General features: G+C 51.2%; 2 protein-coding genes across 2 annotated transcripts in view; one reads left to right on the top strand and one right to left on the bottom strand.

Moving 5' to 3' along the window:
* The window catches only part of C23H6orf132 (chromosome 23 C6orf132 homolog), a 37,190-nt gene extending 36,117 nt beyond the window's left edge, over positions 1–1,073 (bottom strand). Inside the window, exon 1 of the mRNA XM_070360740.1 lies at positions 367–1,073. Within this exon, the coding sequence (XP_070216841.1) occupies positions 367–511 (145 nt within the window). The 5' untranslated portion in view covers positions 512–1,073. The remainder of the gene's footprint in view (positions 1–366) is intronic.
* Positions 554–24,309, top strand: CIMIP3 (ciliary microtubule inner protein 3; the record flags this gene model as incomplete). Its single annotated transcript, XM_070360971.1, has 2 exons — positions 554–703; positions 18,524–24,309. Coding segments are annotated over 2 exons (480 nt in total), but the record flags the coding sequence as incomplete, so codon positions are not given.
* Positions 24,310–24,398: the final 89 nt, after the last annotated feature.

Raw genomic sequence — 24,398 nt, 5'->3', positions numbered from 1 at the left:
AAGGGTGAGGGAGGGTACAGCAAACCCCGGGAGCCCTTTCTAGCAACAATAAAACAAACATAACTTCCTCGGAGGAGGGAAAACAAACACCTCGGGACAGGGACAAGGATCAGATGCGGCCTACCCCCTCAAAGATCTCTGACCTTGCGGTGGGGAGGGGCCCCTCCTTCTCTTTCCCAGAGACCTCCCTTTGCCGAAGGCTCCTGCCCGGCCAGCTCACAGGTTCAGACGCGTTGCTCCCCCTCCGCCCTGGCGAGTCTCCCGCCCTCGCCGCCGCGGATCATCCAGAGCCCGGGGAGAGGGCCGCCCTTGGGGTGGGGGACCACGCGCAGGCCCCCGCGCGCTCCCGCTCCCGGGCGCACTCACCGAAGCCCCGGGTCCCCTCCTCCGGGGCCTCCTGGGTGAAGATCCAGGGAGGGTTGGTGGCGTAGAGGGAAGTGGCGGGCGGGTTGGCATGCTTCTTGCCGAAGAGTTTGCTGAAAGTGCCCTGCACCGTCGGGTTCTTTTTCATGCTGCCGCCGGCCGCGCGGGCGCCGGGGGAGGACCGTCCCTCCCTCGCCTGCCCTGCTCGGGACTGGACTCCGCACCGTCTCCCCGGGGGCCTCTACCAGGCCATGCCCCGCGCCGTCCTCCCCGCCCGCGCACCGGGCGGCAGGTGCTGGGGGCGCCGCCGCTCTCCGAGAAATGCGAACTACCTGGACAGGTAAGAGGCTGCCGCTGCGCCCCGGCCCCGCCCCCCGGCCGCCGCCGCCCCGCCGCCCGACTCCCCCGGCTGCATTCCTGCCGCCTCCTTCCACAACTGGCCATTGTTGGCGGGTCCCGGTGGGCCGGGGAACCTCGCCCAGCCCACGCCCAGCGCGTAGACGACCCACACCCTCCCCGCGGTCGCCTCCCGGGCCTCTTCCTCCGCCCTCTCCCCCCGAAGAAGGGAGGGGGCGGGCCAGGTCCCCGCTTCCAAGGCGGTTCGCGACCAGGACAGTCCAGAACTTGGGAAACAACTCGTGCGTCCAGCACTGGGGCGGCGGCTGGCCTCAGCGCGCACGCCGATGGCTCCTAGAGGCCCTGGAAGAGTGGGCCGGGAATCATCCATGCCTGTAAGGAAATGCCCATAGGAAAAAAAGGGAAAAGCGATACATAAAAGCAATAAACTAGTGTCCCAATCTGATGACTAGGGTGGAAAATATCCTCGTTGACAAGCTCCAAAGAGAATGCAGGATGACTAAATCGTGGCGCGTTTTTTTTTTAACATCAAATTCTTTATTTTTTCTGTGAAGTTGTGAATATATATATATTAATTGAAATACAGTTGAATCACAACATTGTATTATTTTCAGGTGTACAACATAGTGATTTAATATTTTTATAGATTATATACCATTTAAAATTATCATAAAGTATCAGCTATATTCCCTGTGCTGTACAATAGGTCCTGTAGCTTATTTATTTTATCCATAGTAGTTTGTGCCTCTTAATTCTCTACCCCTATTTTGTCCTTCCCTCCTTCCTTCTCCACTATCCCCCTCCCCCAACTATTAATAGTTTTGTTCTCTATGTCTGTGGGTCTGTTTCTGTTTTGTTACATTCATTCGCTTTATTTTTTAGATTCCACAAATAAATGAAAACATTTAGTATTTGCTTTCTGTCTGACTTTATAAGCATAATACTCTCTAGGTCCTTCTGTGTTGTGGCAAATGGTTAAGTTTTCATTCTTTTTATGGCTGAGTGGTGGCTCAGTGGTGAAGAATTTGCCTACGATGCAGGAGACACAGATTCAATCCCTGGGTCAGGGAAAATCCCCTAGAGAAGGAAATGGCAACCTGCTCCAGTATTCTTGCCTGCAAAAATCCCATGGACAGAGGAGTCTGATGGGTGACAGTCCATGGGGTCACACAAGAGTCAGACACAATTAAGCAACTAGACAACAACAAAAGTATTCCATTGTGTGTATAATGTATATATACTTATATGTATACTTATAAATAAAATATCTTCTATATCCATTCATCAGTCGATAGACAGGCTGTCTCCATGTCTTGCCTATTGTAAATAATGCCTCTGTGATCGGTGGGGTGAGTATATCTTTGGAACTGGTTTTTTCATTTTTTTCAGATCTATACCTAAGAGTGGAATTGCTGGGTCACATAGTAGTTCCATTTTTATTTTTTTGAGAACCTCCATACTGTTTTCCATAGTGGCTTCACCAGTTTACATTCCCTTTCCCTCTCTAAGTGAATGTAATTTTTAAAAACTTCTGGTGGGTCAAGTCCACTGAGGTTCAGTTCATTCTCCAGGGAGATGAGCTGTGCACCTTTAAGATGCTTCAGGTATTATTCTAGCTTGGCCAGGGGGTGGTGGCCTTCCACCAGGGGAGGTCCCATCAGATGAAGACCTGAGACACTTCGTGGAAGATTCAGAGAGTCAGGCCATGGGGGCGGGGGGACGGGGGGAGGTTAGATTTGAATGCTTTCTGGGCACCAGGGGTGGAAGGCTAGTGTGCGGGGGTGGGGGGGTTGGTAATCGGGTCACAGAATCGAGGTGCTTCCCCTGAGCTACCCCATCAGAACCCCCAGCTGCATTTCCCCTCCTCTTTCTCCCAGACAGTTGGAATGGCACCCCTTTGTTATCACAGACCTTTCTCCTCCAAATTTTTCATTTTGAAAACATTGTAACAATAAAATGATCACCTGCATGCACACACACACTTCCTTTTCATTTTGCTGACAGTTCATAGGTGTGGGTATGGCACGTCTCCCCACCCTCACCACTACTTCAGTATCCATTGCCTAAGATTAGGGACATTCTCCTTAATGACCACAATGCAGTTATCACACACCAGAAATTTAACATCGATCGATACACTATTAGTATCTAAAATATACTCCCCGTTAAAAATTTCCCAGTTATCCCCAAGGTGTCATTTTAGTTTTTGATTTTTTTTCCAACCCGCAATTCAATCAGGATTCACACATTGTGGGACTTCCCTGGTGGTCCAGTGGCTAAGACTTCCTGCTCCCAGTGCAGGGGACCCAGGTTCGATTTCTGGTCAGGGAACTTAATCACACAAGCGGCAACTAAGAGTTTGCGTGCCACAACTAAAAGATCCCACATTCCGAAACGAAGATCCCTCATGCATGCCGCAACTAAGACCTGGCACAGCCAAATAATTTTTTTTTTTTTAAAGACTCACCCATTGAATTTGCTGGTCATACTCCTTTAATCTCGTAATTTAGGGCAATCCTCTGCTTTTGTTTTTCATGACTGTGGCATTTTTGAAAAGTCCACTCCAGTGTCAAAGGACAGGATGAGAGGGACCCTCAGGGCTTGTGGCTGGGAGGTCGTTTTTCCCACCAAGAGAGGAGGGATTGAGGAACAAATTGGGGGACAGAGCATCTTTAAAGACACTGTGTTCCCCAAATGTTTTTGATTGGTGACACATCTGTGGTCAACCTTGTCCTACCCCACCCACTCCCAGGGCACTGCTGGAGCCAGTTCCTGTTCAGAGCATTTGTGGAGGCTTCCAGTTGCCTGTTGCCGTGCTGAAGGTTTGAGGTAACTGGAGCTAGAAGAGAATTATAGAAGTCTTATTTCTACCTTGCAGGGTCTTGAGATCTCATCAGGGAACTGGGTTTACATGATTCAAGGTGGCAGACCACGATGACTAAGTACAGAACAGTGACAGCTGCCAGTGATACATACACAGCAGGAATTCAGAGGAGGGGAGAATAGCATGGGCTTCCTGGAGAGGTCCAGGAAGGCTTCTTGGAAGAACTGAGGCTTGAGCTGGCCTCTGAAGGATGACAAGGATGTTGACAGAGACAGGAAGAGCTTCCACACATACCCACAGGATCCGCCCCTCCACCCCCTACCTGTACATCATGGCTTCTCCCACTGTCCACACGGGAAGGGCACAAGGGGACTCCTGAAACCACATCATGCCCTGGACATCATCACAACCCAGTCAAGTGCTCTAGATACTCAGGCACGAGATAGGGGCTTCCTTCATGGAGACCTCCCACCTTGGGTAGCTCCTAGGCTCTTACACCCTGAAACATCCCCAGGAGAGTTACCATCCAGCAACTCCATTCATACACAACTTCCACCATATAAATAATATTCTTGTTTTTAAATATTTATTTATTTGGCTGCAGCAGATCTTAGTTGTGGCACGTGAATCTCGTTCCCTGACCAGGGATTGAACCTGAGCCCTCTGCATTGGGAGCTCAGAGTCTTAGCCACTGAACCACCAGGGAAGTTCCTATAAATAATCTTGAGAATGTCTGTGTGCCCTGCTCTAGACTATGAAGGATCCAGAGAAATCAGAGACATGGTTCCTGAGTTCAAGTTGCTTTAGTCTATTTGGGGAGACAGTGAGAGACACGTGGAGAGGTGAAGGGTGGGGAGGTAAGTGAAGAGGGGGAGACTAACAATGGGATTAACAGAGATTCAGAGTAGGAGAAAACAGGGTGGGCTGGAGGATCTGAGGAGGGCAGGCAGGAAGGGCGAAGACCTCTGCAAGGGCTCGGGGTGGTGGAACTAGGAACTGGGAGATGGGAGAGAGGTCACAGCAAGGTCAGCCAGGGTGTGACAGGCTTAAAAAGGCAGAAACAACACAGATTGTCCAGTTAAAGATGACTGGTTAAATAAATGATGGCATAATCACACAATGGAATAATCATGCAACTCTAAAAATGAGTGAGTCAGCCAACTGTGTCCAGTTTTCTACCAGATAAACTGATAAACTGTTGACAAAACCATGTGTACACGTGTGTGTGTGTGTGTTTTACCATTTGGGGCAGAATAGGTGGCTCAGACAGTAAAGCGTCTGTCTGCAATACAGGAGACCCGGGTTCAATCCCTGGGTTGGGAAGATCCCCTGGAGAAGGAAATGGCAACCCACTCCAGTACTCTTGCCGGGAAAATCCCATGGACGGCAGAGCCTGGTAGGCTACCATCCATGGGGTTGCAAAGAGTTGGACACGACTGAGCGACTTCACTTTCACTATGTATAATCTTATTTGCTTGTATTGGCACAGAGACACTAAGGAAAGATAACCTAAGAAACTAGTGAAAGTGGTTTCTGGGGGGACGTGGTGGGAACTGGGCAAAGAGAGTGGGAGGGAGAATTCTCACTGAACATTGTTCTACGCTTTCTAATTTCCAAACCATGGGAAATACATTTGCTGTTAAAAAATTTAAAAATAACTCAGCAGGAGAGTTTAGTTTAAAAGCACCATGGGGCTTCCCTGTTGGCTCAGTGGTAAAGAATCTGCCTGCAAATCGGGAGACTCAGATTTGATCCCTGGGTTGGAAAGATCCCCTGGAGAAGGAAATGGCAACCCACTCCAGTATTCTTGCCTGGGAAATCCCACGGACAGAGGGGCCAGGCAGTCTACAGTCCATGGGGTCGAAAAAGAGTCAAGACATGACTTAGTAACTGAACAACAACAAATGGACCCACCACAAAGCAGCCTCTGCATCACCTGGGATTTTACTAGAAATATAGGATCTCTGGCTCCATTCCAGATGTTGAGCAACCTCTTGAGACGTCCATTTGTTCATCTGTAAAATAAGCTGTTAATTTAAAATCATTATGGAATCAGTGAGCTGTTGCTCACTGGTACCCAGCAGAAGATCTGCAATATATTTTTTTGAGAGTGTAATTTAAGCAGTTTTTAAAAAAAAATTCTATTGCAGTTTAGTTGATTTAAAATGTTAGTTTCTGCTGTACTGCAAAATGAGTGAGTTATATATAACAAGACCCCAGGTAATTCAGGAGCATGTTATAGTTTGAGAAGTTCAGGCCTAGAGTTGGTGGTTACCAGGTGATGGAGCAGGCAAGGGTAACTGGTGGTAACAGCTCTTTGTAAGGATCTTTAGCAGCTGGATGAAAGACCAGGAGAAGGAGAAAGAGTAGGCTGAGGGACTGTGGGAGGCCGTGTAATTCATCAGTTAATTGCTTAATCATTTGGTTAACTACATAAGCAGGAGGGGATTTGGACACGTGTGCTGGTGGTAGAAAAAGAAAAAGTTGTTAGTCTGTGGGACACTTCTTAGGAAGAAGGGAAGGGCATGGTAAACAGTTTGCATATAGGGAGATAAAAACAACTCTGAGCTCGTTTCCTCATCTGTAACATGGGAGTAATAACAGTACCCTCTCTGAGGGTCATTAGGAAGATTAAATAAGATCATAGATGTGAAGTGCCAGCACAGGGCCTGGCACCCAGGGGCCACTCCTTAAGCGTTTGCTCATTTCTTCCCCTTCTGGTCCCTTTGCCTTAGGGGTTAGCCCTGGTTGGGGGTGGAGGAAAGAGGGGAACCAGGGTGACACATGAGCATCCAGAAGGGCTTGAGGCTGCCAAGTAGACAGCAGGGCTCTCCCTGCCCTCTATCCTCATTTCACCCAGATTCCTTTTCCATGTTGGTGTGTGGAGAGGTAGGGGGCTGTTTCTGACAACTTTGGAGGCTGGGTTCCCTGGGGCAGGCTCGGGGCTTGATTCTCTGTCCAGCTCAGCCCCCTGTTGTAGCCCCACTCCATCTAATGATGACATCTCACACCTGGTCCCCCAGGAAAAGAAACAGCCAAATAACAGGCTCCCCTCCAAACAGCCAAAAGCCCAATCCTGTAATTAAATCTTAGCTTGGCAGTTACTTAGTCACCTCCAAGAGCCGACTTTCCTGGCCGGTTCTGGAATGTGGGGTGGGATGGGGGCCCGGCAGGTACAGTCTCCCCAGAGACCCAGCCGGGCCTTTGTCAAAGTGGTGGTCTCCCCTCCGACAAAGCCAAATGCTCCTGGCTGGGGGAGTGCACTCCGAGTGTGGGAAGGGCAGGCTGAGAGACACCAAGAGTCACCACCCCAGGTCTCTGTGGTGAGTTCTGCAAGGGCAAAAGTCAAAACTCCCATCATGCCAATTCCCATATCCACTGAGCTGTGGATCACCTCGTCCTACCGCATGCTCCAGGTTGGAGATGCCTTCTACCAGACCAGCTCCTGACACTGTTCCCTTCAGCCTGCAGGGTGGAGTGGGCTTTAGTCTCCACCCACCACCTCTCCCAACCCCAGCCTTCCTCTGGGCTGGGCAGGTGCCAGGAAATGTGGTCAGGCTAAGAGGAAGCCTGGCTAACATGGACTCCTACATCCTGAGAAGGTGGTCAAGTCAGTACCTGGTGCCTGAGAGTATGAAGATCCAAGATCCAGCCCTGAGTGGGGAGTGGTGTGTTTGAGGGTGCTGGGAAGGGATGCATTTCCCTTGGTAACCGTGGGCTCTGTGGGTGGGACCATGGCAGAATGGGAAAGATCCTTGCCGGGGAATAGGTTTGAATCCTGACTCTGTTGTTTAGCAAGGGTGTGACCTTGGCTGAGATACCACCTCTCTGAGCCTCAGTTTGTTCATCTGTAAAACAGGGGCTATTAATGTAGGTGGTTATGAGATTCAATGAGATAGAGAGTTTAAATACCAAGCAGAGAGTCTGACTCATGGTGGGTACTTACTACCTGCATGCTCTCACCCCAGTTCCCTGCCTTGACTTTGGGCATGGACATGCTGAACAGAACAACAGACAGAAGAGAGGCCCTGAGAGGCTGCACGAGAGCAGTACCCATTCAACAAAGAACCTCAAGAAGGAAAATTCCATGGGGGCCTAGGAGACGGGGCGGGGTAGGTGTTTACAAGGTTAGGTTCAAAAGCCAGGCAAAAATATTCCATTGTAAAACACATCCCACCATCTGAAATCATTAAAAAAGAGAGAGATTGTTTAGTACAAAAACAAAAACCCAAATCTCACGTAGATTGTGACTATAGGTAGATAAGATGTATTTGTGAATGAACAGCCAGGGGTTTGCAGGGACCAAGACTGTGGAGCGGACTGGGAGTGTGGGGATAGTTGGGGCGGAGCAGGTGGGAAGTGCTAGGATGACAGGCGGGGCTTTTACTTTTCAGTAATGTCCTCTGCTGGTAGATCATTTGTCCTAACTTAAAATTCTACAAATAATAAAGAACATTGTTTATGTTTTAATATTGGCCATGCGGGTTCTTTGTTACGGTGAGAGAGCTTTCTCTAGCTGTGGCTCACAGGTGCCCTAGCTGTGGTCCATGAGCTTAGTTAGATGCCCCACGGCATGTGGGATCTTAGTTCCCCAACCAGGGATCGAATCTGCATTGGAAGGCAGATTTTTTTAAACCACCGGACCACCAGAGAAGTCCCAAAGAACATAGTTTAGCATGGAATGTATTTTCCCTTTTTTAAAATAAAGAACACTGGATGGGGGCCAGCATGGAGATGTGGATTTCAGTGCCACTAAGCTCCTGTTATGACCAACCTAGAGAGCATATTAAAAACCAGAGACATTACTTTGCCAACAAAGGTCCATCTGGTCAAGGCTATGGTTTTGCCAGTGGTAGTGTATGGATGTGAGATTTGGACTGTGAAGAAAGCTGAATGCCGAAGAATTGATGCTTTTGAACTGTGGCGTTGGAGAAGACTCTTGAGAGTCCCTTGGACTGCAAGGAGGTCCAACCAGTCCATCCTAAAGGAGATCAGTCCTGGGTGTTCATTGGAAGGACTGATGCTAAAACTGAAACTCCAATACTTTGGCCACCTGATGCAAAGAGTTGACTCATTGGAAAAGACCCTGATGCTGGGAGGGATTGGGGGCAGGAGGAGAAGGGGATGACAGAGGATGAGATGGCTGGATGGCATCACCGACTCGATGGACATGGGTTTGGGTAAACTCCGGGAGTTGGTGATGGACAGGGAGGCCTGGCATGCTGCGATTCATGGTGTCGCAAAGAGTCAGACACAACTGAGTGACTGAACCGAACCGAACTGAACTGAACCTCCTGTGAGACCACGCAGGCTTCCTAAGCCTCAGTCTCTCCATCTGTAAAGTGGGATGCTCATGCTCAGTCCCTTAGTCATATACAACTCTGCAACCCTGTGGACTGTAGCCCACCAGTCTCCTCTGTCCACGGGATTATCCTGACAAAAATACTGCAGTGAGTTGCCATGCCCTTCTCCAGGGGATCTTCTTGACCCAGGGATCAAAACTGCTTCTCCTGCGGCCCCTGTATTGGCAGGTGGATTCTTGACCACTGGGTCACCTGGGAAGCCCTATAGTCACGTGGTGCACTCCAACACTCAGGTGTAGTTTCTCATCTGATTAATGTGTTCCTTGGCTGGCAGAGCAGAGGCAGAACAGCAGATGAGGGTTTCTGGTGCCTCCTGTGCAGGGGGCGCCCCGGGGAAAGAGAGGTGAGCTCTGGATGCAGGGAGTATTTCCCCAGGGCGCGGCTGGCTCCTCTGCACCAGCTCTGTGCTCTGCTTCTAGCCTCCAGGATCCGTCCCTACCCTCTAGGAATCAGCGGAGCCCCGTACACTTTTCACATGTTCTGGAGACCAACACTTGAATGGGGACTTTGAGCCCTGGCTGTGTTTCCATGCAACCTCTCGTGGGTCCATCTTGTCTCTCCCTGTCTTCCTGAGACCTGAAAGTCACAGCAGCTGCATCTACCATTCACTGAGCATCTTTGCTGTGTGAGGCACAGAGCCGAGTGGACTAGGTGCATTAACCCAATACCATCTTAAGAAATTTTTTTTTCATTTATTTTTTGGCCACACCACATGGCACGTGGGAGCTTAGTTTCCTGACCAGGGATCAAACCCACGCCCCCTGCAGTGGAAGTGTGGAGTCCTCCTAACCACTGGACCACCAGGGAAGTCCCAACCCACTACCAGCAAGTCAGCCCTACAAAGGAAGAGGACAATACATCCATTTTGTGGGGGGAGGAAAAAAGACTTCAAATGACATCTATTGTTTAGTCGCTAAGTCATGTCCAACTCTTTTATGACCCCATGAACTGTAGCTCGCCAGGCTCCTCTGTCCATGGAATTCTCCAGACATATGGGAATGAGTTGCCATTTCCTTTTCCAGGGGATCTTCCCTGACCCAAGGATCGAACCCCAGTCTCCTGCATTGGCAGGCAGATTCTTTACCAGTGATTCTTCAGGGAAGCCGCAAATGACATCTACGCATACCCTGTGACCAGTCAATTCTCTGTTAGCAGTAGGCCCCAAAGAAACCTTCACCCTGGTCCCTAAAGGCTTGTGGATGTGATGTTATTGCAGTGCTGTCTGTGCAGATGGGGAGTTGGAGGCACCTGGGAGGAAAGGCTTTGGAAGCAAGGCATGAGGCTTATGCAGCAACACAGATGGATCTTAAAAACAGAAGGTAGAGATCAAAGTAAACAACAGAATGAGATCTAGAACACACAAAACCACTTATGTAAATGAACACTACCTGCACACAAAACAATATGTATTTTGAAAACACAGTTGAAAAAGAAGATCCTTATTAAGAACATTAGAATAGCTGCCTCTGGTGGGCGTGGGTGGAGAGTGTGGTTGGAGACTGGAGATAAAGAGGGAAAATTAATACAACAAGAGAGGAGGCCTTCATGGAGCAGTGGTGATAAGGCACCCTGGTGTGAACTGTAGGAATAGCTCAGTTGTTTGTACTTGAAGTCCAACAAAGGAAACTCAAGTAAGGATCAGAGAGGTTAAGTAATTTGTCCAAATCACACAGCAGACAAGGAGGAGTGGAAAGAGGATGTTCGAATAAGTAGGCTCCTTAAAGCAAGACGGTAGCAGGACCCTGAAAGCCACATGTCTGCACTGTAACAGCAAAGAGGGCAGGAGGGGCAGAGGGATAGAGGACAGGTGTGTGTGGCAAGGCCTGGGGATCTTCTTGGGCTCCACAAGTCAGCCCGGCGTGTCACCAGCTCTCCCCATCCTTCCCAAACACCCACTGAGTGCCGTGGGGTACAGATCACCCTCCTTGCCTTCCAGGAATTATGATGAGGAATAAAATGAGCTCATGCTTGGGGTGTGGCAGAGAAGTCAGAAAGAGTGGGCTTCCAGGAGGCAGGACTGATTCAGTGCTGTCTGGGGCTTAGAAACGATAATAACAATATAACTCAGCACTGGCCATGCAGCAGGCCCTCCTCCCCACCCTCTCCCAAGCAAGATACCATCTGCCCAGAGCCTTGGAGATCCCAGATCAGAGGCTCCGCCGGGGCTGCCCTTCCTCCCCCCTCCTCCCTGCCTGCCTCCCCTCCTGGTCCCTCCCATCCTCTCCAGAAATTAGGGGTCATTACCATTAGGGTGTGAGATCTGAGCACAGCTTACAAGTCATCAACACCCCAACTCCCAGTCCGCCTGGGGGCCCCCAAGTCTACGCCACACTCAACAGGCAGTGCTGAACAGGAAGGAAACAGTCCTGGGCCCAGCCCTGGCCAGCGGGCCGAGGGCAGGAAGTCGACAGCTGCCCTGCCTCCCTCACCCCGGGCCCCCTCCTTTCCTCCTCACTGACCCAGGGAGAAGCACAGGGCAGTCCGACATGGGGCATTTCTGACACATTCCTGGAAGTCTGATGTTGGGGAGATGGGACCCGAAGGAGGTGTGTCGGGGGAGACATCTGGTTTTGAAGATGGCAAGAGGGCAGCCCATTCAGCCACCTATCCCTCAATACAGTTACCCACCCACACATAATAACAGCCAGTTTTATTTATTTATATATTTTGGGGTCACATCATGCATAATGTGGATCTTAGATCCCCAACCAGGGATCGAACTCATGCCCTCTGCATTGGAAGCACAGAGTTTTAACCACTGGACCAGGGAAGTCCAATAATAGCTAATATTTACTGAGTGCTTCCTCTGTGCCAGGCACTGTCCTAAGTGCTTTGCCCTACTCTATTATTAGTAGTTAGGGACCTTTAGTCCAACCATTTCACAGATGAGTAAACAGAAGCACAGAGAGATGTTATTTATGCTTGCCCAAGGTTACACAACTAGTAAAACGGTAGAGCCAGGATTCAAGCTCATGAAGTCTGGCTTTGAGCCTGCAGTCCCATCCTCTATACAACAACCCACCATCTATCCACATGGACCATCTTCCCAACCACTCACCTGTGGCCAACCCACTTAACCACCTGTTTACTCACTCATGCATCCATCCCTTCATCTTCTAACCCCTTGTTTGAAGTGGTTTAGGAAAGGGAAGAGCAAATACAAAGACTTAGAAGGGAGAGAGCAGGGCATGTTAAGAAAGTAGCTGCTGCACAGAGTGAGGGAAAAGATAGCAAGAGATGAGACTAAGAAGGTGACGAGGGCTCCAATCAGGAGGGTCTGCTCATCCGTCGTCTATCCAACTACTCACATCCATCCATCCCCACTCTGCTCTCCTACTCCTCTGTCCATCCGTGTGTCCATCCATGAGTTCATGTGTCCATCCATCCATCTATCCATCCATCCATCCATCCATCCATCCATCTATTCATCCATCCATCCATTCATCCATCACCCTTCATTCCTGTACTTGAGAAGGCAGATAGAGAGGAAGAAAGAGAATAGAGAGTTAGCTGGTTACATTTCTTCCATGCCAGTGATTTTTTGTGAACTTTTGTGGGGCTGGGGCAACATTAGGACTCCCCAAGGTACCTGAATAAACAGAATGATTTCCTCCACTCTCCACTTACCCCACTACCCATAGCTCACCAGTCCTGGGCACCATGGGAAGAAGGAATTGCAGAGTGACTAGGTATTAAGGTTGGAAGAACCATCCAGACCTTGAAACTTCTGCCCCCAGCCCCACCCCTGTATCTCCTTAGGAAGACAGAAGGAATTATGTTGTCAAAGAGGTGTCACAATGCCCCCAGCCCCATACAAGTTCTCCTACCTTGGTGTCCCAGTACCCTCCCAAGAGTCCCTGAATACCTCTGGAGCCCTTGGCCACCAGAAGTTCCATCTCACCACCAAGGAAGGCACTGGTCAAGGATGTTCCAGGTGGGATGACATCATGGTGTGGGATCAGGGCAGCCCAAAGTAGCAAGAAGTTTGATTGGCAGGAAGGAGTGTGAAGGCCTCAGCCCAGCCCAGGCAGCCGGGAGCTGCCTGACTCCTGTTCCCCAGCCGTGGAGCTGTCCTTGTCTCCCCGGGTGGGGGGAGGGCTGGTGACCACCATTCAGCTCCTTTGTTCTCTGCCCCTTCACTTCCCTGAGAGGCTTCCTGGACCCTTAGTTTGCACGGCCCCACCTCCTAGGCACACTTGTGATAAGTAATAATGCTGGTCAACATTTACTGAGGGCTAAAGACGTCCAGGTGCCTTAAGGAGAATATCTCATTAACTCATAGTAACCCTATGAGATAGAGTCTCTATTATCCTTCGTACATGGAAAAACAGGCAGAATGTATTATAAATTACCAGAGAGACTCTCCTGGTGGTCCGGTGGTTAGGACTCTGAGCGTCCTCTGCCGGACGCACGAGTTCGATCCCTGGTTGGAGGACTAAGATTCTGCACGCTGCGTGGTGTGGCCAAAACTAAATAAATAAATAAATTACAGGAAGAGCAGGTACCCAGTGGGTGGTAAAGGCTTCCTGAGGAAGCCGAGGCCCCCCGACTTGGCTTCCTCACTGACTCCCTTCAGAATTCCCGTCCCCTCACTGAAGGCAAATAAGTGCTCATAAAGCTTCAAGCATGGGTGACACCTCTGTGTAACTTCTGGACGGGGCTGATGATAATAACCACTTTCTTTTACAGCTCCCACGACTCATGGTGCCCCCTCCACAAGCTGTGCAGTAGATAGCCTTATTAGCCCCATTTTGCAGATGAGGCAAGTCAAGCTCAAAGAGGTTCATTGACTTGCCCAAGGATGCCTGACCTGTAAGAGCAGAGTCACGTCCCGAGCTTAGACCTTCAAACTCCAAAGCCCGGGCACATTTCCAGCATCAGGTGCCCTGGGAGGCTTCACCAGCTGCCTCACCCAGTGCTATTTGCATTTTGACAGGGCACAAGGCCTTCCACGAAAAAGGGAGGTGCAAATGGTGGCATATCAGGCACGGGCTAGGCCAGTAGATGGGCGGGGGGCCGAAGAGGGGCCTGAAGTATTGAACCTCATCTCACATATGAAGTCTTCTTGCCTTACTCAGAAAGTGCCGCCCTGAAGTCTCCCTCTTCCCCATTCTCGGTCCGGGTATAAGGGACAGATGTATACATGATATATCTAAAAAGCCTGGGTGGGTCTGCCTGCGAGTGTGGGGGTCATGGAAGGAGAGGGTCAGATTCTTTCTTTTGGCTCTTAATTCAAAACCCAAGTGAAAACAGGGGAGTGTGATTCATCAGGGAGCGAAAGGGCTGGTGGGACCCTCTCCTTGCCCTTTAAACTTCATTGCCCTCTATGGAACGGGAGGACTAGGAGGCTTAAGGCAGCAGAAAGCAGACAGGGGAGATGGAGCCCTTCCTTCCACCTCTAAACTCACCACCTCAGCATTTCTCCACCTCAGCATTGTGAGCTGATGATCCTTTGCCGTGGGCAGGGCGGGGGAGGCCGGTGTCCTATGGGATGTTTGGCAGCACCCTGGCCTCTGGACTCCAGAAGCACCTCCCAGTTCTAACCTCCGAAAATGTCTCCCCCGCATTGCCACAAGTCCCCCAGGGGTGGGGTGGGGGCGGAAATGCCCCCAGGTGTGAACCACTTCCCTAAGTGCACACACACTGTGCATTTGACAGGGAGGACCTGAGAGGGGAGGAGACGGTTAAATGAAACCAGATGTTAACCTGGAAAGTACGCAGTAGGGCCCCACCCTGCCTCCAGAGCTGGCCATGCTGGGCTAAGCATGGGATGGGGTGTTCTCAGTGCGCGGAGCTTAGTCACCTGGAACCTGGCTGGGCCCCCGGAAGGGGTGGGACAAGGCTGGGGCTGCCCAACTTCCTCCTCCTCTTCCCATCTGCCGCCTCCTTTCTCTCTTCCTCCTCCCTCGCTCCCCAGTTCCTGTGCGAGCCTCATCCCTGGATGTGCTGGGGGTCCTGGGTTGCCCAAGCAGGGTCTCGAGTATAGCAGCAGCAGCAGCTGGGGCATAGCTGACAGGAGACTCAGGGTCTAGGCTGGGGTGGAGCAGGAGAGGAGGATTCAAACCCTGGTTCCTGCACTAACTGGTCACTAGTTGTGCAACTTCTGCAAGGTTCTTACACGCCACTCACTAACCATGTGCGCTTACACCAAGCTCAGAGCTTCAGTTTCTGCATTAGGAAGATAGGAGGTTCCTCTGTCCATGGGGATTTTCCAGACAAGAATACTGGAGTGGGTTGCCATGCCCTCCTCTGGGGGATCTTTCCAACCCAGGGATTGAACCCACGTCTCCTGCATTGCAGGTGGATTCTTTATCACCTGAGCCACCAGGGAAGCCAGAAAGATGAGAATAACATCTCACAGTGGCTCTTTGGGGCTTTTGCAGAGGTCAGTGGTTAGTCCCTGGCAGTTGGTAGATTCTCGATCCTATTAGTAAAGAGTGTTGCAAGCCCTTCCCCTTGCAGGAAGAGCCCTCCACGACAATTCTGAAAGCACCTGCCTCTGTCACCTCTCACACCAGCTCCGGAGCCTGAGGGGCAAGGCCCAGCTGGCCAAGAGCTGCTGGGGAGCAGGGACTGGTTGGGGGCAGGGTCTCTGCAGTTCCCTGTCTCCACAGGCACAGGCCGAGCCTCCCTGCCGTGTCAGGAGGACCAGAAGCCCACATCCTCGGATTCATGCTTAACATGAAAAACCCGAGCCACTTGTGAGCCCCAGGAAAGGAAAATTCTACAACTCCAGGCTATCAGCCTCAACACTGAGGATAAGGAAACTGTCATGGACTCTATAGCACTGATTCTCACCGCCCTTGGAAGGAGCTGGCAATACCGAGAGATGTTTTCGGCTGTCACAATTGGTGGGGGGTGCCACTGGCAGCTAGTGGGCAGAGGCCAGGGCTGATGCTAAGCATCCTTTGATGCACAGGGCAGCCCCACAGCAGATGTATCCAGCCCAAAGTGTCAACGGGGCCGAGACTGAGAAGCACTGTTCCCCAGGGCTTCATATTTGTGTTCATATGTGTAGTGTCTCTGCTACTTGTATATCCAGAGCCTGGTACATAAGAGGAGCACAAATGGATAGAACAACTGACGTCACATCCTCAGCTGCGCTGAGAGATACTTCATAGAATAAACCTCACACTCCTTGGGGTGTCACCCTGTCTGTGCCAGGTCCAAGGACCCAGAACCAAAACCCAGCATTCAAAACCCCACAGTGTCCCCGCCACACCTGGGACATCAGGCCACCCTCTCTCACCAGCGAGCCTGGGGACTGGGGAGGGGTCGCCCTAGCTGCTCACCTGCCTCCCAGCACATCTAGCAAGGAGCCAGCAAGATGATGAAATGAGGACAGAAATGAACTTGCAGGCCCCATCCCCATGGTGCCGTGGACATGGCATGTACTGTGGGGTACAGGGTGTGGCCCCTGGAGTCAGCCAGGCCTGGGTTCCCATCGCAGCCTAGCTCCTCACCAGTCACATGACCTTAAACTTGGGAATATCCTCCTGACTTCTGTTTTCTCAATTATAAATGGGACTCATAATGATACCTTCCTTAAAGGGTTATTGTGAGGATTCTCAGAGGAGATCCACTGAAAGAGTTTGGCACTGTGCTCATGGGTGGTGGTGAAAAATGATCGTGGATTATGACTATTCATACCTCATTTCCGGTGTGAGCCCCTCTGTTTGTCATCTGTGTCCCAAGGCTGAGCCTGGACGGGTCTGGGAAGGCTGCTGACCGCTCGTGCACCCCTCTCTCCAGGTGAATAGGATGTGGTGCTGACCTCTGAGAGCATGTACAGGCTGTTGGGACATTAGCCAGAGCCCTGAAGGACCACTATTTGGGATTAAGATGAGGCAAGCACAGGACCTAGGGCGCAAAATATTTGAAAGGAAGCACTCACCATGCCTTTGCATGAGTCTGAATATGAGCCCCTCCTGAAAATGCATAGCCTTGCCTCACCCTAGTCCCAGCCCAGCGAAGGACCACCTCCCAGAAGGAGGGCCTGATGGCACGGAGGATGGTGAGATGGATGCAGAGGCCACAGCATCTGAGGCTTCCTGAAGGAGATGCCGTGAGAGCTGCTGGTGTGGGAGGATAAGGGAGAATTTTGAAGTGCAAGGCTGAGGGTCATATATTGCTAGGTGGGAACTTATGGGAGCAGAGACTGCCTTGGAGAAAAGCCCTGGGCAAGTGTGAGTTGGGCAAATAATTTATAAATTAAACACAACAGAACATACATTATGATTTGAGTAGTGGAGGTTTTGTCAGATGGCAGGGGTTCAACTTCCAATAGCTCTACAGCTAGGGGTTTCCTCCCAGTTCCCTGGGGTCTCTGCAGACAGGAAATGGGTCTTCTTGAGAATTGCAGCCTGGGGGAGTGCAACAGAGCTGCCTGACACTCAGGGATCTCAGCCTTTGGGTTGTTCCATCACAGCTATGAAGATTCCTAGTGAGAGGGCACCCAGGATCTGGGAGATGGTATGGGGGTTCAAAGGTGAGGAAGATGATTCAGCCACAGGATGGTCAAGGAGGGTGGCAACAGAGGACCACATAAATGTCAGTACCAGGAGATAAAGGCTGCAACAGGGGCCTCCCAGGAGGGTGGACCTCCATACCCAATCACCCAAGAGTGGTTATGAAGGGCAGACATTGTTGGGTGGGAGACACAGTCTGTAACAATGAGAAGTGTTCTAAATTAGAACGGGGCTGGCTGGTTGGAAGGCCAATGACCCCTTACTAGAATCCAGTTCTGTTGAACCAATAGTTATTGAGCGTTCGCTCAATGTCTTGGTCTGGAGTAAGAGAAGGAATAGGATTTTGGAGGTTATTATGTCAAGGGTAAGGGTGAGAGAGCGCTGCTCTTAAGGGGCTCAGAGCTGAACAAGAAAGAGTATCCCTGATGGGTGGGAGGGAGGGCAGGCTAGTCTGGGGTGGACAGCCTGAGCTAAGGTGAGAATGCCTGGAAGGATCAGGTGTGACCAGGAAGTGACAGGCAGACGGGATGGCTGGAACTCAGGGTTTGGGGGAGCCCTGTCCTTCCAGGCTAGGGACTTGGCATTTATTTTCTGGGCAGCAAAAGGTGCGTTGAGGACAAGCCATACATTCTGGCCATTAATATATTGGGTTGGTCCAAAAGTTCATTCAGGGTTTTCCGTAGGATGTTATGGACTTTGGGGCCAATCAATAGAGAGACTAATTCAGTGTGTGAAGGGCAGGCTGGGAAAGCAAGAGATAAAGAAACAGGAAGAGTCGGTAGAAAGCTGGAGTCACCTTGTAGGAGAGAGGATGGAGGCCTGGCAGGGGGCAGGGAGAGAAGGATGTGGGGGACATGGATGGACAGACCAGATGCAGGGGGAAGGGGCAGGCGTGGGGTTGGAGATGAACCCCGGGTTCCCAGCCTCTGAGCTGGTCGAGGTCTCCAAGAAGCAAACCAAGTCTGTAGAAGCAGGTCCGGTGGGGGGACCTTGAAGGCTTTCTCCTGCCTGCAAGCGTCTAGCTCCAGGGCCAGCAGGGCTGGGCTCCAGGCGTAGCTCTGTGGGCCTCTCAGCAGTGCCCCTGCCCCCTCCTTCCTGCCCTTGGCCCTCGCCAAGTCCCCAGCTCTCCGCTTCTTTCCTCCTCCCAGGACTCACAGAAATCCTCAGTACCCAGTCATGGGCCGAAGACACCCTCAGGCCAAAAGGTGAAGGCTCCACACCGTCCCCTGTCCCTGTCGTGGAAGCAGGACCGTGAGCAGACTCTGGCGGCAGCCTACGTGCCCGTGGTGGTGGACCCCAGAGGGCAGAACCCGGACAAGCTCAGGTTCAATTTCTACACCTCCCAGTACTCCAACTCCCTGAACCCCTTCTACACCTTGCAGAAGCCCACCTGCGGCTACCTGTACCGCCGGGACACCGACCACACCCGCAAGCGCTTCGACGTGCCTCCTGCCAACCTGGTCTTGTGGCGCTCGTAGGCCTGTGCCAGTCAGAAGCCCCCTACCCTGCACCCTCACCCCCACAATGCTGGGTCCCCAAGGGGAAGGGCTGCTTCCTCCCGGAGGAGCAGAAAGTGCCTGGGCTAGGACAGCTGTGCCCTGCCCACTGTCAACAATGGCAAAGGGAGGTCTCGCTTTTCAGCAGCCATTAAAGTTTCTTCTTCCTTTCCCTGGCATCTGAATGGGTGGCTGTGGATGGGTAAACTGAGGCCACAGGGGTGCTGTAAGCAGGGTTATAGCCAGAGGTGCCTGAAGACTTGGAAGGACCTGATTCTCATCAGCTCACCCCAAGAGTAACCCCAACTTCCCTGCAGAGCCTGAGTCCCAAGCAAAGCTCATGCTGGCCACAGTCTGCCTGTGGTCCCAGTTTGGCAACCTCTCCAATAAGAGCTACATCAATCGACCGTGATCTGGGGTTGGAGCAGCCACTGGGGAAGGGGGACGTCCTGCAGGGAGTGAACCTGATCTCCAGGGAGCCTCCTCTCTAGCTCCTAGTTTTACATAAAACTGCCTCTTCTGACTGGTAGTTTTTTTGGTGAGGGATGGACTTCCCATCTCAAGTCTCCCCTCTGGCCCAGCAGAGCTGATGCTGAGTTTAGTTAGGCTCATGGGCCGTGGTTCACGGAGAAGGAGAGTAAAAGCAGAGTGCGCTTGACTCCTAGCCAGAGTGAGTCCTTGGTCACTGCCGCCCAAGGCTGGATCCAATGGCCTGCTGGCGCCAGCTCAAACTGGCCTGTGAGAGCTGGCAGTGGGCAGCTCCCAACTCCACAATCAGTGACTTCATGCTGGTAGCTTGAAACCAGTGAGTGGAAGTATTTACACCCAGGAAACCAGCAAACATCTATAAAACAGGATTTCTTTTTTTCCAGAGAGCCAGTGGTTAAATATTTACCAGCAGATGACTGAGTGATTCTAACTGGTTTCATTTCTAGGAATCATGTCTTATTGCAGGTAGAGTGGTGGATTCAGTGGTGCATACTTCTAGGGCACAGGAGACAAGGGGGCTGGTGTGGGATGAAGAGACAGGATGCTGGGGACCCAGACAAGCAGCCAATGCACTGGCCAGATTTCCCTGGACACCCTTCTCTGAAGAGAAGATGGCAAGCCAGAGAAAAAGGATGAGAGGGTGTCCTAAATATATCACCTAACATCAAAGGATCCAGGTTTTTCTATATATTATATTTGAAGTAGGCTGTCTTTCAAATTAGAGGCTTTCCTCGAATGTCTAGTGATCCTTGGCTGGAAGCAGGCCATTTGGCATCGGTATCAAGTCTCTCCTTCCTGGTTGTTCATGGAGCCAGTGTGGGAAGGAGCTGGGCTGGGGTCTCACTTTTCATATGCAGACTTTGCCATAACTTTCTGGTTTCCAGAGCAGCCCTTCTCTCTCGAGCTATCTCTCGAGGCTAGAGCTTGTCCAGTTCAAGTCTCAGAATAACCTTCTCCCACGGCCAGGAGGAGAGAGATGACACCTTAAGATGTCTGTTCTGCTGCCTTGAGGAGGGCCTCTGGGGAACTAGTTGCTCCTGACTCATACTTTCCACCAGTACCCCTCCTTCTGTCCCACCTCTCCAGTACCCCAGCCCCCACGACACCTTCTGTGCCCACCTCCTGAGCTTCCAGAGTCCTGTGGTGGGAATTTAAATTTTTATTTATTCTTAATGTATTTATTTGGCTGCACCGGGTCTCAGCTGCTGCACTGGGGATCTTTAGTGGCAGCATGCGAACTCTTAGTCATGGCATGTGGGATCCAGTTCCCTGACCAGGGATGGAACCCAGGTTGTCTGCATTGGGAGCATGGAGTCTTAGCTACTGGATCACCAAGGAAGCCCCCCTCCTGCTCTCTGAGCACACTCAGGTTTCAACTTTCCGCACTCTGGGAAGGCACCACTCGTCCTTCTGTTTCTCTCGTCCAAAATTTGTATTAGAACCTGTCATCTGCTGTCTTCTTCTTCTTGGTCTCTCTGGATCTGCAGCCTTTAGAAATGAATTGCCGTTTCAGTGTGCTTTTCAAGAGACAGAGATAAATGCAAGTTTTCAGCACAACCCGAAGCTGTACCTCCCAACAGTCATCCCACAGACACTGGGTGAACAACTAGCGCATGCTGGGCCCTTGGGCTACAAAGACGAGCAAGAATCATCTCTGCGCCCCCAGACCCGACAACCTTGAGGAGTGGGGGCGGGGCCCGTATCTGCACGCGCTCAACTGACGCCTCCTCCTCGCTCCTGGAGAAGGTCGCCCCCTAGAGGTTCACCTTGGTAAAGCGGCCTCCACCGACGCTTCCAGGACACCTTGACAAAAGCCAGCCAAGGTGCCAGGTCGGTCTGGGCGGGACACTCTCTGGAGGCCCAGAACCTATGCTTAGGGCTCTGTTGTGTTTCTGTGGAGGTGGCCAGTGGGCAGACGGGCACGTTGGAGCGAGTCAGTAGGGACTGGGATTGCCACCCCTCCCATCCCTTCCCGGCATGGCTTCTACCTCTACACCCCTGCCCGCCATGTTCCCTCTCGTTGGCATCATTCAGCCCCGTAGGTGCTCTCACTCTGGTGTGGCATCTGTCCCGGGAAGGAGTCCTGCAGACAGAGCAGCCTGGGGAGGCCACGGTCCTCTCTCACGCGGCCACAGCACGAGCCGTCCACTGAGACCCTCTGTACTCCTCTCATGGGTCCCAGTCTTCCTCCTCCCACGGTCTGTCTCTTCCTCCTCCCACCGGTCCGTCTCTTCCTCCTCTCATGGGTCCCTCTCTTCCTCCTCTCACTCTTACGGGTCCGTCTCTTCCTCCTCTCAGGTATTCATCTCTTCCTGGATGCCTCGCTATGGAGCCCCATCTCCCTGACCTGGCATCTGTGTCTCTGGGGGAGGGATGGGGGGCAGGACTGCTAGAGTCCCTGCAGAGGGAGAGGCTGGGCTCTCGGGCTGGGGAGCTGTGGGTTCCATTCGCACCTTGGGCTGGAGTGAGGGACAGGGCCCCACAGCCAGCCAGAGTGAGCTCCCTGTGGGGGGATTGCTCAGGCAGAGGGGCCACAGGGAAGGCACTAGACTCAGGGGCTTATAGATCCTGTAGGTTCATCCAGCCTTTTGCCCAGAGACTTATTTTTCCCCCCAGCAGTGTGGCTTATGGGAATCTTAGTTTTCTGACCAGGGGAAAGGTTGGCGTGCTGCAGTCCATGGGGTCACAAAGAATAGAATAGGACTGAGTGGCTGAACTGAACTGACCAGGGGTTGAACCCTGGGCCCTTGTCAGTGAAAGTGGAGTCCTAACCACTGGACTGCCAGGAAGTTCCCTTCCCAGCGATTTGACGACTTAGGCTAAAAGAAAGAATTAACATGGGAAAACTTTGGTACATTACCACTTAAAAATTTTGTGAACCTGAGAATGTGATTTTTCTGCCCCCAATTTCTTCTGTCTCACATGGAAATAACAACATCCATCCCACAGGACTGTCGGAGAAGGCAATGGCACCCCACTCCAGTACTCTTGCCTGGAAAATCCCATGGGCAAAGGAGCCTGGTAGGGTGCAGTCCATGGGGTCAATAAGAGTCGGACACGACAGAGCGACTTCACTTTGACTTTTCACTTTCATGCATTGGAGAAGGAAATGGCAACCCACTCCAGTGTTCTTGCCTGGAGAATCCCAGGGACGGGGGAGCCTGGTGGGCTGCCGTCTATGGGGTCGCACAGAGTCAGACATGACTGAAGCGACTTAGCATTAGCATAGCACAGGACTGTCTTGAGCCTGTTCATCGAGCTTAGCCTGGTGTTTTAGACAAGCTCTAGTCTATATTAGCTCTCTTGAATCTTATCTTATCATTCATTCATTCAATAATGTTTTATTGAGCCCCTCCCAGTCAAATGTTACTCTCAAAAAGATAATTTGGGGGGGGGTGTAATGAAGGAACTGTTCACAGATAACTGGGCATGGTTAAGGGACTGATGATATGCCTAGAGGGTGGCAACAGAAGGAAGCCCTTCTTACCCCTAAGCCTGAGGGGTAGAGGGATGAGGCTTTGTCACAGGAGACTGGAGAGAATTCTAGCAGGAGCTGTAGCTGAAAGTCAAAGAAAACAACCAGGACCCAAACTGTGGCCCAGCAGGGATGGGGGGAACAGATACCCAGCCTCGGTCTTCTTCCATCCTCCAGTCTCCTAGCAGTGCTTCTCAAAGGATGAACCTAGCTTGAAGCCAGAGGGTCAGGGAGCCCAGGTGATCCAGTCCACAGGGTTCAGCCTCCTGGGGCTCAGAGCAGACCAACAAAGGTAGAGAAGGAGTGAGGCAGGGGCCAACAGCATAACCAGCACATGACCATGTGGGATCCATGGTGCTGGGTGCTGGAGTGTTGTAAAAAAATGAGGAAGACAGAGGTCTCTACTGGGGAGCTTGCTGGATTCCTGAGGACAGGCTGGTAATAACCAGCTGCTTACAATTCCAGAAAGAAATGAGTGTTCTGTCTGTTATTGTAAAAGTGTGACTATCATAGACTTTAAAGTAAGCTGTAATGACTTCCACCTGTTGTTCCTGCCTTTCTACAGTCCCCTCCCTCTGAGTGTAGGTGAGACCTGTGACTTGCTTCTACTCCACAGACTATGGCAAAGGTCATGGGTGTCACTTCCTTGATGAGGTTCCACTATATGAGATTCCATTTTAGCAGATTACAGAGAGGATCGCCTTACTGACTTGATAAAATAAGCAGCCATGTTGAGGAGTCTATGTAAAGAGGAACCGTGGGCAGCTTCTAGAAACTTTGGGCAACTTCTCGGACCTGAGAGTGTCCTCCAGACAATGTCTAGCAGAGAGCCGTGGCTTCAGTCCTACAGTCACAGGAAATGAGTTCTACCAAAGACCTGGATGAGGTAGAAGTGGTTGCTTCCCCAGTCAAGCCTTCAGATGAAAACATAGCCCAGATGGTACCTTGTTTCCAGCCTTGTGAAATCCTGGGCAGAGGATGCTGTTGAGCCAGGCCTAGACTCCTGGTCCACAGAAGCTGTGAGATAATAAATGTGCATAGTTTGAAGCTGATGACTTTGTGGGTAATTTGTTATGCAATGTCGAAAACTAATAGAACACATAAGCAAGATGAATCAAGGGAAGGTGAATCCTGCAGATTCAGAAGGCTTCACAGAGGGGGTAACTTTTGTGCTCACGCATGAAGAGTGAGGAGGATGTAAGCAGAGATGGAAAGATGAGCTGTCACCTCCTCCTTGACCTCTTCATTTCAAAACCTGGGCCTGAAAGGACTCTGCAAGGACATGGATCCTAGCCTGGGTCCCAAGCGAAATAAAGGGAGGAGCCCTCTCTGCCCTCTCACCCCTGGAAAAAACCATGCTCTGGAGAACTTGATCAAAGCAGGCAGATCCCAGAGCCCCCCTCCCCTGCAATGCACCTTAAGTCGATCGTTTTAGGTGAAAGAGAAGTAAAACAGTCCCATTTGATTCTTTTTTCAAAAATGGTTATCTTCTGTTTATGTGAGCAACATATGTGCATTATGAAGTGTTATTTTTAAATTATTTTATTTATTTTGGCTCTGCAG

The sequence above is a fragment of the Bos mutus genome, chromosome 23 (assembly GCF_027580195.1).
Source record: "Bos mutus isolate GX-2022 chromosome 23, NWIPB_WYAK_1.1, whole genome shotgun sequence".
NCBI lineage: Eukaryota > Metazoa > Chordata > Mammalia > Artiodactyla > Bovidae > Bos > Bos mutus.
The sequence above is the reverse complement of the archived record's forward strand: the minus strand, read 5'-3'. Positions and strand labels throughout refer to the sequence as shown.